The sequence below is a fragment of the Pholcus phalangioides genome, unplaced genomic scaffold, assembly GCF_987345545.1.
Source record: "Pholcus phalangioides strain wild (caught in Gottingen) unplaced genomic scaffold, Ppha-v1.0 ptg000015l_1, whole genome shotgun sequence".
Taxonomy (NCBI): domain Eukaryota; kingdom Metazoa; phylum Arthropoda; class Arachnida; order Araneae; family Pholcidae; genus Pholcus; species Pholcus phalangioides.
Genome location: NW_028301608.1, coordinates 106,325,194 through 106,337,655, shown reverse-complemented (window position 1 = coordinate 106,337,655; position 12,462 = coordinate 106,325,194). Strand labels below are relative to the sequence as shown.

Sequence of the window (12,462 nt, the reverse complement as noted above, 5' to 3'; positions counted from 1 at the left end):
AACTCGTTTATTAAAAAAATTGTTATTTTTTATGAAATTTGAGAAAAAATATGCATATGATTTTGATGCTGTCAAAACTTTCTTTCGACATATGGAACGTACTTAGTTTTTCAAGAAAAATTTGTTTTATTACTTAGATGTCATTTTTTTAGTCATTTTTGAAGATTTTTAGAGCAACATCATCCGGGCCTTGGTGCTGACACAGTAAATTATTTTCGTCACTAATAATAATGAATGCTAGTAGTTTTCCACTGTTGGAATGAGAATAGCTCGAATAATGATCACAAATTCAATTTAACACCTTGTAAGTGATTAATTTTAACTTGATAATTAATTTTACCTTTTGCCCGTGGGCCCAGCTGTTGACCATAAAGTATGAAGGAAAGAGAGATCTCGAATTTATTATTTCTCCCATCTATACTCTGGGCCCAGTAAACTCGCCTCGGGAAGAGGTTCAGTCACATAAAAAATAATAAAGTTAACTTTTTTTTATTCGTTAATTAATAATATTTATAATTAATAATCAATCTGTTGGTTGGATTCAGACGATTGAAAATCCCTTCAGATCAGAAAATGGATGCATGTCAACTGTAGGGTTGATATCGCCCTTAAAAACCAAATATAGGCTTAGTACAGTCGAATCCCGTTATAACGAGCTCCAAAAGACCGGACAAATCACTTCGTTATAAAGGAGTTCCAGGGTTTTGCATTGTTCCTATATAAACTTATATGGGAGATTAGAAAAGTATTCGTTAAAACGAAATTTTCGCTATAACGGCATTCGTTAACACGGGATTCGATTATATAATTATTTTGTAACTATAAACGATATTTTGACTAAGTTCTCTGTAACAAAAAGAAACGTAGTGAATATCGTCATCTTTTCTCGTAACTACTAACTGATGTTGAGAACGACTTCAATATTTTAAAATTTATCACAGTACCAATTTCAAATTTACCAGAGTACCAAATTTCAGTTTTCAAAAGAAAATTTACAAATATTTTATGTTAATCAGTTTCGTTTATCGCTCACAATCTAGTTTAAATACTAGTTCGACACGCGCGGAATGTGTAACCGAAAAGAATTTTTATTTCCGGGGAATTTTCTGCTTCTCACAGCCGGTTCGCGCAAAACAGTAAAACGCCATGCAAATGAACGGAGCGTTTCAGTATTCCGATTGCGGAAATAACAAGAAATTTTTCCCGTTAGTCGTTCGGAACCTGAAAACTAAAAAACGGAATTCTCGATTTTTACCAATCAGAAACACATGCACTATGCGCGTATCCTAAGGGTTGGCCTCAAATGATATTAGGCATGAGATCGAATACCGTCTTGGACATCTGCAGAGCCACTAAGGGTACTCACATTAACCTGCAAATAAACTTGAGATTTATTTTGCGCTCTCCAATGCAACTCAAATTTATAAGTTCTTATGTGTGGTTCTCCCATTGCTGCTGTGGTGGTCGAATGGTAGTTAGTAGCGGAGTCGCATCGCTAGGTCCCGGGTTCGTACTTCTCTGGCGCCACAGTGGTAATCGGCTGAAGTTGGTTTTCTGTGGTTCCCGACCTCGAGGCGCGAATGCGAGCCGATCTTCCCGTTGAAAAGTCTCGCCACAGAGAGCAACAGGCTTAAAAAACGTGCAAATATTCAGTCATTACACTTCACTTCTGAAATATGGATGGCAGAACTGAAAAATCAGACAACCCACTAGGTAGTAAATTGCCCATGACTATAGACCTGAGTTGTGATCGGTTTGAAGGAAAAAAAGTTCTCCCACTATAACCCGTTGTTTTATTTGTATTTATTTATTATTTTTGGGATGTTTTTAGCTCAGCCGCCCTGTATAATCTGACCTCGATATCACGTCACCTTTAAGGACCGAATAAGAAACTCTTCATAAGCGAGGTTGACAGTAAGCCCTATAACTGAGATCAGACTACCCGTAAATATGCTGGTACAGCCGAGGCCTTTCGATTCGTGAATACCGTTCATTATTTTCAGCAGCGAGCCACTGCTACATAGACGAAGGATATACATCATAAATATTCCCTTTCGTACTACACCCAGGGCAGCAACAAGAAAGAAAATTTGCTCGGTCGCCCGGAATCGGTATCCATTTTAGCCCCTGCCCCCGTAATTTTTAACAGAAAAATAGTAAAATCAACTCCCTTCATATGATCCAGCGCCCCTGATTGCAACCCCGAAGAAGACGTGCTTGTTGGAACCATACCGTAATTCGTAAAATTCCTACGTATTTCCTACATCATTCCATCTCAAAGGTAATTGAAGAGTATTAGATAATCAAGCCGATCTCCACAGTACACTAAAGCAGTGTTTCTCTTGCTTTCTAGCCAATAGTTTATATTGTCTTAGACCATACTTTTTTCTTATGGCCCCTGTCTCCCCCCTCCCATCCAGGCGAAGACCTTTTGTACCTATTGAATTCAGACATATCCAAACATAATGAAAAATTTTATCTTTTTTTTTTGATAAATAAGGTCGATTATTTAGACCCTAGGGCCAGTCGCAGATCAAGGGGTAGGAAGAGATTATCCTTCTCAAAAGCCGAATTGTATGGAAAATTTTTTCTATATCCTAAAATACAGTGACATACACATGCCTTTACAATGGTTTGTGACTTCTTTAATCCTGTCGGTATATGTATGCCTTTATAATGATTTGTCACTTTTTCAATACCCCCATTAATGAAAAAAAAAACCCCCGGGCAGCACCGGGTATTGTAGCTAGTCATAAATAAAATAAGAGAAATCGTGATTTAAACTGATAGCACGCGTAGGTGTGTAGATCCGCACGTGATTTTATATAAAGATAAGTTATACAAATATTTATCTCTTGCCGTCGCGAGTGTTTCCTTGTATAGATGTAATAAGAGATGTCGTACGTTCGGCCAGACATTAACAAGATTCATTGTCTGAGCAAGCTTTACGTGCACATGTCAACTGATGCGCGCGTTTGCGTTACTTTATTCCGTGTAGCATTTCCTACAGTATTTTGAATATTCGCGTGCGTTTTCGTTATTATTATTAAGCAACGAACATCAAAGCCGTCACTCGTAAACACCGTTTTTTTTTACGATGCTTTCGACAGAAGCACGTTTCGGCTTATCAATAATTATGTGAACCGCTTCAAGCGATTCGTGTATAAAATTGATTTTCGGTGTGTGTGTGGGTGGGTGTATGTTCTTTATATACAAATCTACAGTTTTAGACCGATCTCTGTGAACATTTTGCATATATACCAAGCAGGACCCGAATTGAACGATAGGCTACTTTAAAAGCTCCTCAGAGCCGGGAAATTCATGTCTCAACAATCACTTTGGTCGCCGTTGTTCCCAAACAATGCGTTTCACACGCGTTTATTCATCTACAATGGTTTATATAACTTCTTCAATGCTCCTAGAAATGGAGAAAACTTGGGCAGCGCCGGATGTTATAGCTAGCTAGTTTACCATTTTTCGAGCCTTAGTTTTCAATTTTGTCGTCATCTATGCAAAATAATTGGGATTTAACCTTTTAACGGCCAATGTTCCCAGTTTTACAAAAAATGGAGAAAAATTTAGAAAAAAAAAAACCAGCATAAAAACTCTTTCTAACGGGAAATGCGTTTCTCTCATTTATGCTGGTTTTTTTCATTCAATTTTTCTCCATTTTTTTAATTCAAATATCTCAGCAAATATTGCACTTAGAAACAGAGAATTTGGGATTCATGGGTTTTTGAAAAAGCACAGAGTGGCCATAAAAAAAGTTAATTTTTATTTTAATAACTATACAACCTCTTGCAATATGAATGACGTATCTGAGGTCCATACGTTATTTGAATACTTGTTCTGATTGGAAGCATGCCGCCTGTAAATTGTGGTGCTAGCTTTTAGCTAAATGAATGAAAGCCAGAACTTTGCCACTGGACTTATCCCGTTGCAGAGATCTCTTCCAGCCCAGCTTCATGGCAGAGTCTGATCAGAGCAGATAATTTATCTAGGTATCAGGGAACTGGTATTTCAATGAGATGAAAACGGGACTATCAACCAATTCTTCCCAAATATCGACTACTTCTACCAAATATTGTCTATAATTAAGTCCTACTGTAGTAGGCTACGTCTGGTCACCGGAATTTCATACCTGCTACGGTATATTCATTGGAACTTTCCGATAATGGACACCCATGGAACCGAAACTTTTCTCCGCTAACGGGGGAGTATCTGTTATGGGAATACCGTAGCAGCATTTCTCAAATTCAATGATACATTGATAGGAGGTTCCTGCGAGAAATTGAAGAATCACAGTGACCACATACACACACACACAATGGCTCCATCATTGTTTGAATATAAGTATTGTTTTTAGGTCACTGTGTGGTGATTTATGTGACAACATGATTGTTCGTCCAATTAATCCAGTCATTATGGTGTCGAACATAACCCATCAAAGCTTTTCTTAAAAATGATGTCCGATTAAATATTTTCGTACTTACACTCTACCAGACGAATTGGAGCATCTGCCCACCCCAAAGCTCCAATAGCCGGTCGAGAGAGGAAAAAATGCACAGATTTTAAACAATATATTTCAATAAACAATAAATTCAATATATCTGTGACCTTTGTCGGGGGGAATCCAAAAGATATGAAATTTTTTTTACAATGAAAAATTATCAAACCTTCCAAATATAGTTTTTCTCCTCTCACTTTCACTCTCTCTCCACTACACTAAACTTTTCCCATCGTTTTTGGAATCCCCTTTGATGTTCAAGGGCTTCTTAATGCAGAGGCTCACCTGGGCAATGCGCGTGTTTGTCATCGGTGCACGATTAGCCTTAGATAGCAATTACCATAAATTGTGTCCAATTTGTAGAGGGTCTCAGTGTATTTCTGGCCCAAAGAACTCCCCCCCCCCCCCACCATGATGCTGAAACATGGGACGTTCGTGGGCCGAGTTTAGTGGTTTAACACGCTTGGCAGGCCAGAATTAGGGCTATGGGGAAGGGGGTGTGATAAAACTCGGGATGAATATTTGAGGGGGTTTCAGATTTGCTGACTTTTGATGACAAGAGGGGGGGGGGGCGGTTTGAAGGTTGCTTACGTCATCAACCACCCCCTTTGAAGATATGAAGGGAGGGGTCGAAAATGGCTGAAAATCTGCTTACATAATACTTGAATGGCCCCTAGGGTAATAACCATTATACTCTTGGAATAGATGTAGTAATTTTTACATACACCACATAAGGATTCCAATAAACGAAAATGCATACATAATCAAAAAACAGGTCATGAATTGTCATAAAAAGAGATAAACAAAAGTCACTAATGATTTTTGGTACAAGAATGTACAAAAGACGGTCACCGCTCTGCATCTTTCGTTATCTTGCTACTATATTCAAGGGACTTTTTTACCGCTTATTATTCAAACTCGGATAATAATGTTTCACTCCTAATATTATCACATCGTAGAAAGAGGGAGGGATATATACTAATTTTATTTAATCATCCAAGATAACGTGTTTTTATACCATAAACCACTGTTGTCTTATTTATTGCATTTACATACTTTACATTATGTAATTGTCATTTTACGCATTAACAAAAACGCGGAAGTGAACTAGTCTTCAGTTCTGACACAGTATATAAGCCTGATTGTCGGTATCGGTTTTATCATCGTTTTCTCGCCTTCTAAAGACGAAAAGCATCTTCACTTCTCGTTTGAGAATCTCAAGCGCTTAGATCGTAAAAACAAGCCAATTCTTACTTCATCATGAAAACTTTGGTAATTTTCGCTGCTGTTATTTGCTGCGCTCTTGGACTGTCTGTACGCCAGGATGATGATGAGGATGTACCGGACCAGGAAGCTTGTCGCGAGGCACTCTACTTCATCTTCATCGACAGAATTTGCGGTGAGTGTAATTTTTATTATTATTTTGTGAATCCTTTAACCCCCTTTGTGTGTGTGCTCACCGTACTCATTTGAGTACATGTTAACAAGAAAACGCTTTTTATGTGTTGCAAATTTTTTCGGAAAAATTTATTCAGGTCACAGATGGGTTAATACGAGAGGATTTTGGCTCATCTGTTTCTTTACACGTAACCCAGATTAGCAACACATGCCAAGTGTCCCATGGGTTCTCCTTCGTCATTCTCTATAAGACACGCAATGGAAAAAGTTCTAGAAAAAAACTCAAATAATATAATTCTGATTATTATAATTTACGTAAGATGTACGTGGAGTGATATTTCGATACACAATACAACAATATCTGAGGTGATTCCACGGACCCCTAACTTATAGCATGAGTTGCGTGAACATGTGCCTTGTATTTTGTGGGACATTCCCGTGGTTTTGTTCGTTCGGAATTCATACAATTGTTCCGTTTTCCTCAAAGAAGCTTATTCAAATTTTTAATCTCTACTTGAAATGGTAAATGAAGATGAAACTTTTTCATATAACTTACAAATTTTATTATGATAATTATGGCAATATATGGATACTCATCTCACATGCTCGCCATGATCAACGTTTTTTCCGTGAACTACATTTCAAGTATTACTCATTCATAATTTTCAGCCATTTCAGAAACAATTGGTGATTTTGCCTACTTGTGGCATTGTTTAAGAAAACAATTGGCAATATCCCGTATTTTGCTGTATTCCAGATCACAATTTCCTGTATTTTTCTCAATGCAAATGGCCCCCAGTTATGGTGAATGCTTTTTTACATGAAATACACTGTAATTAACTGCGATTTGCTGCAGTCCTATGTTTCCTTCATTCTTCAGCAGCTTTATCAATAATCATCAAATATGTCGTAAATTGCATTTTTTAGCTACAATTTACTCCATATTTAGTATCGTGATAAACAGCATTTTCCGCAATTAGGTATGGTTACCTTAAGTGTGAAAGTCTAATTTCTATTTGAGCCCATAGGAATATTACAAAAATCAATAAAATTTGTCGATACAATATTGCCAAAATCAGTAACAACATTTTTGATTTAGTTGGGATTGAAATCGTCGTGTCTGCCTGCAGACAACCTGCACCATCGTCCCGGACCATAGGATGAGAAACGCTGCAATACAGTATAGCATACTTTAAAATTGGTATATGTCAAATTAGAGTTTTGTTCTTACTTTTTTTTCCTTATAATTTTATTTGCATTTATTTTATCGTGTTACAATATCTGAAGGGAATTAAATGAGTTTGTATTTAGTGCTAAACTTTCGGCCAGTCAACTACATAATCGGCTGTCAATCCCATATTTTCTAACATTTTTTTTTATTTAAAATTAATCCTTATATAGTCAATCTGTTACACTCGGTTTTTTCCACGTTATCTAGCATTGTAACAAGTTGTAATCAAAGTTGTACAAAATATCTAGCATTGTAACACTAGAGTTCATTTCTAAGCATTTTGATGTGGGTAGCATATGCCTGAACTTTTGTGGCCTCACATTATACACTGTCCAGATGCCGGTGTTCAGTTGTGAGAATCACACAGCCAAATATGCGTACAGCCTGGGGGCTCGACGTCGACAGGGTCAGTTACTGGTACAAATGTTTTCAGCTACTATGATAACTGACTAGACGGAAATGAGTTGAGCACTCCGAAAAGTGGCACAAAAGCACCAATGCCTGAATTCGAGCTTTGATACATCTTTCCTTGATGTATCAAAGTATGTTGTTTATAAGGTTTTTAACAGCTGGCTGATGCGAAGATATATTTAGGAAAGAGAGAAAATTCAACTACCTTGCGGGGAATCGAACCCACGTCCTTTCACTTTCCGGGTGCGTTCAAGGACGTGGGTTCGACTCCCTCGCAAGGTAGTTGAATTTTCTCTCTTTCCTAAATATATCTTCGCATCAGTCAGCTGTTAAAACCTTCGTATGGATAGCGGAGAGTGACACCATCCTAAGATATCGTTTATACCTCGATACATGAAGGTATAAACAATATGTGGAGCAGGGTTTCTAATGTTTTTTCTAAATTTTAACAATTTGGGCACAGAGATTTACAGCTAAATAAGAAGTTTAGCCTTATTGACACGTTGTGTTTGGAGACAGCGAAACTTAAGTCTATCATACTCGCCAAACGAAACATTTTGTTTCGATTTTGTACAAGGACGATAAGCAGCAGAATCCCTGATATGAAAATGTATGTCACGCACTGGTAGTTGATTACACATTAGTTTTAGATAACATTCTTGTTTCAAAATCGATATTTCTAGTTCATATATGTTTCTGATTATGATAAAAAAATTTGTACCCAATTAGTAAGACTACCCATATTTTTTAAGGTCATTCTTTAGTACCTAATTAGTAAGACATCCACATAATTTTTATGGGCATCTTTTTTCAGCCACCTCGTTGGGCAATTTGCCTGTGTGTGTTGTGGCATTTGTATTTAATGTATATAAACAATTGAAGAGTACAAGGTATCATAAATGATGTTTTTTTTCCGCTTTCAGTGGATGATAACGAAATCCGTGAAAGGGACCGCGAATGCGCCGCCAAGACAATAACCGATACAGTACGTAGCATTTATTAATGTTTTACTGTATGATTCAATAGTCATTTTTTTCTCGTTGAAATAACAATCAATGTCTCTGAAATGAAATTTTTCAGGTTAAAAACGTCCTTTTGGAAGTGAGCGGCGAGGACAGCTTGTCCGATCGGGCTTGGGACAAACTCTGTGATGACCATTCCCTTATCAAACAGGTAAATAAATACATACAAACAACTGTTTATATTATTTATTTTTACATTATAAATGTTTGTTTATTGATAGGTATATCAGAAATATTCATAATCATGTACAGAAATGGTTGGAGAAAAATTTTGTTTGGGTATACATGCACCATTTTAAAAATTAATCTAATGAAAAATCAACAGATTAGTCACGTAACAGCAGTTATAAACTCTTCAAACTCTATTGCGAATTCATTTTTCATCCCGTAGTCCGAAACATCAGTAAAATTTTCCGAATCTCGATAACTGCGAGTTTATAAAAAATAGTTCTTCTTAAATTTGTTGCTAATTAAAAAGCCTGGTCTTGATAATAAGTATATTTTTTAAAGAATTGTGTATATCTGTAATTTCGAATCTGACATCATCGGGCTCTCCGAGACCGTCCATCCCTTTGGAAAAGAGCGCAAACCATCCCAAGATGCGAAGGTTTGTAACAGCTGACTGATGTAAAGATACAATTAGGAAAGAGGAAATTTAACTTCCCTTGCGGAAATCGAAGAATCCCTAGACCGGTGGTTCTCAACCGGGGGCCGTATGGCCCCCTTGTGGTACTGGGATACTTCAAGGGGGCCACGGAAGAAAATGGAAAAAGGAGCCATGACAGGTGGTTTGGAGAGCTGAGAAGAAAAATTAAGGTGTGAAGAAATAAAGATTTTATATTAGTGACTAACACTTATATACAGTGAGAGAGAGAATCCAACAAAACCACCCATAAAACCAGGGCCTTCTTTAGTGCATGGACCCACCCAGGCCTCACTGCCTACATTTTGCAACAAGTTCCCTAGGATGGGGTTTTTTCCTCAAGTCCCCGGCTAAATATTTCAGACCCTCTTCCCTATATGAAATTTGTTGTATGAAAAAAAAAATGATGAAAACCATATTAGGCCCCGGGCTGTAGCTCTGTCAGTCCCACTCTTGTGAGGGGCCTCATGCCCATAAGTGACCCCATCTTATGATATTTTGTATAGTACAATAAATTTTGAAAATAAGTAGGAAATATGTAGGCTGTTTATTTCCAGCTAAAGTATGGGACTACCATACCATCACTTTGTCTAAGGTGGAGGCCCCATGATGTTGAGACGGTCCTGGTAGAACTCGGACTAGCGGGGAGATCAATAAATTCTAGGCTAGTGGTCTGGAGGCCAATTTTCTTTGCAAAATTTTCGTTCAGTATAAATTCACTGAAAAAAATCATTTCAGTACGTATAAAGTGTCTTGCTTCTAGATGAGAGTTGAAAACTCTGGGTAAGACAGGGGAGCCACGAGAAAAAAATATGGTTCAAAGGGGGCCACGGGCACAAAAAGGTTAAGAAACACTGCCCTAGACCACTAGACTACAAAGGCAACGAATATCTCAATCTTTCCTTGGAACTCGTGTGCGCTGAACGGGACCGTATATGGACGGTCGGACCTAACTCAGGCTAAAGCTCACAATTGCTGACGCTGTCACCAGATGGCGATTTATCCGAGGATGATGTCATTCTTCGCTATCCATACGAAGATTTTTAACAGCTGGCTGATATGCGAAGATATATTTAGGAAATTTTTCTCTCTTTCCTAAATATATCTTCGCATCAGCCAGCTGTTGAAAACTTTCATATGGATAGTGGAAAGTGACATCCTCTCGCATCCCAAGATAATCTTTCTGGGCGATCAGCGGTCATCCGTTTGCACTTCGAATGTATGTATATTACGACTAAAATACTTTGTTTTTGATTTTTCCAGGTTGAAGCGAAATTGGGTGATGAATGGGATGTAAGCATCTTTTTATATTCACCGTATTAGTATACTGTACTTCTCCATTGTGCCAAAATAATTTAGTATAATTATCAGTAAACTGTGAACTATTAGTTATTACTATATTTTATGGACTATCGTTATTATGTAATTTTGTTAGGGTTATGCGACATCGTTCACATTATACTTTTTTCGAGTCATAGTAAAATAACGTTTATCTTTCATTTTCTATTCCAGGCCTGCAAAGAACTGGAAATCATAAGCGTGAGTAAAATTTCAATTTCCATACATAAATCTTGTAATGAACTGGTCTGTCCAAGGGTTGTCCAATAAAAAGACTAATACAATTAATAATAATTTTCATTATAATAATTCTTTTCCCATTTTATTATATGCTTAACAACTATCTAATTCAATAGTGATTGAAAACAATCTCTCTAAACCAGATTCCCTAAGCCTATCTGTCCCATCGCACTCCTTGTTAAGTCAACCCATAGGATCACATTCTGCTTCTGTAGCCTTCACCACCACTAGTCTGTTCAATCACCCACCCAAATAACCCACTTTGAGATACACTGCTCTGAATAATTAATCATTTTGAGATAATTAGAATCACCCGTGTGTGGCACAAAAAGAACAATGAGAATATTTATTCACTTGGGCTATTATTTCAGATACCGTAATATAATAAAAATTTTACAGTGGTCGTGCTGTATATTCAAGTAAGAATGAAAATAAATTTTTTAAGTTTGACAGGTTGGCTGAAGTCCCCCGCTTATTCTGAAATTTTAATTTTCAAAAGCCATGTTAAAAAAGTCAAAAAATATATAATACTAAAAATTATGACATTAAATTTTAAAATTTGTAACTTTTTTTTTACATTTTGATTTCGTCTAGAGGAGAATAAAAAATATACGCCGAAACTGAATTACTATTATGCTAAGTTAGTCATGTGAAATATTGTAATTAATGATATTCATCACTCATCATACTCACTCGTATATTCTGATGTCATCATGAAATTCTATTTATCTCATCTCATTATATTCATAATGTTATTTTCTTTACAGAAATGCCGTTAGACGGGTTTATAAGTAGAAGCAAGCATGAAGGATGCAATATTGGATACATTCATACAAAAATTTTATACAACTGATCGCAATACCTGTATATTGATTATTATTGGATGATTTGAACCATCTTGATACGTCATATATTCCTGTTTTGTTCGAAAAAATTGCCACTGCCAAAAACTACAAGCACATGCACTAGAATTCAACTCTAAACTACGGTAATAGCATGCTGATCATCAATTTAAAATGTATCCGACACCCTTATGTGAATTTATCAAATAAAAGAATCTTGAATTACAATGTTTTTGTCTTCCTTCATCTTTCTATTCAGCTTTCAATCGAAAAACTACTAGAATTCATCAAAATTTGATTGAATATTCAGTGCATATACTGTAATCAGTTTGTATTAGTCTTGTTACTAAATACAGCATGTTCGTGGTTTTGAGATGACACGTTGCCCCCTCACATTCACATCGAAGATTTCCGAGGTTGACGTTTTTAAGACGTTTCTGGCGAAAAATATAATCTTAGATTATCAAATACAGAGCTTGAAATTTTCATTTCTTAATGTTCAGGGTGCTTCCTTTGAGTTGAGAGGTTTTCAAGGGGCGAGTAACTTTCATAACGAATTAGTCTCAAAAGCGGGGAGCCAACATTATGGGTAATGAGCGAAATGCACGTGAAAAAAAAAATAGAAAATATTAGTGCATAGGTTTTTGTTGGAAACACGAAAAGTAAGTCATGCGAAACATCAAAACATATCCGGAAACATTTCTGCATAGTAAATGAACGACAGAAAAGACTAGATTGAAAATATGCAATGATATAATTGTCTAATCGTTGTTATGTGCTAATCACAGAAAGAAATGAACGTACGTCCTTGGTCATTTCGTCATGTTTTC

At 36.6% G+C, this 12,462-nt stretch overlaps 1 protein-coding gene across 1 annotated transcript; it reads left to right on the top strand.

The window, feature by feature from the left end:
* The first annotated feature begins 5,662 nt into the window (after positions 1-5,662).
* Positions 5,663-11,860, top strand: LOC149077292 (uncharacterized). The gene is made up of 6 exons (XM_089245066.1): positions 5,663-5,906; positions 8,471-8,532; positions 8,628-8,720; positions 10,476-10,505; positions 10,725-10,751; positions 11,558-11,860. The coding sequence occupies exons 1-6, from the start codon at positions 5,768-5,770 to the stop codon at positions 11,567-11,569; spliced, it is 363 nt and encodes a 120-aa protein (XP_089101192.1). The 5' UTR covers positions 5,663-5,767; the 3' UTR covers positions 11,570-11,860.
* The last annotated feature ends 602 nt before the right edge of the window (positions 11,861-12,462 follow it).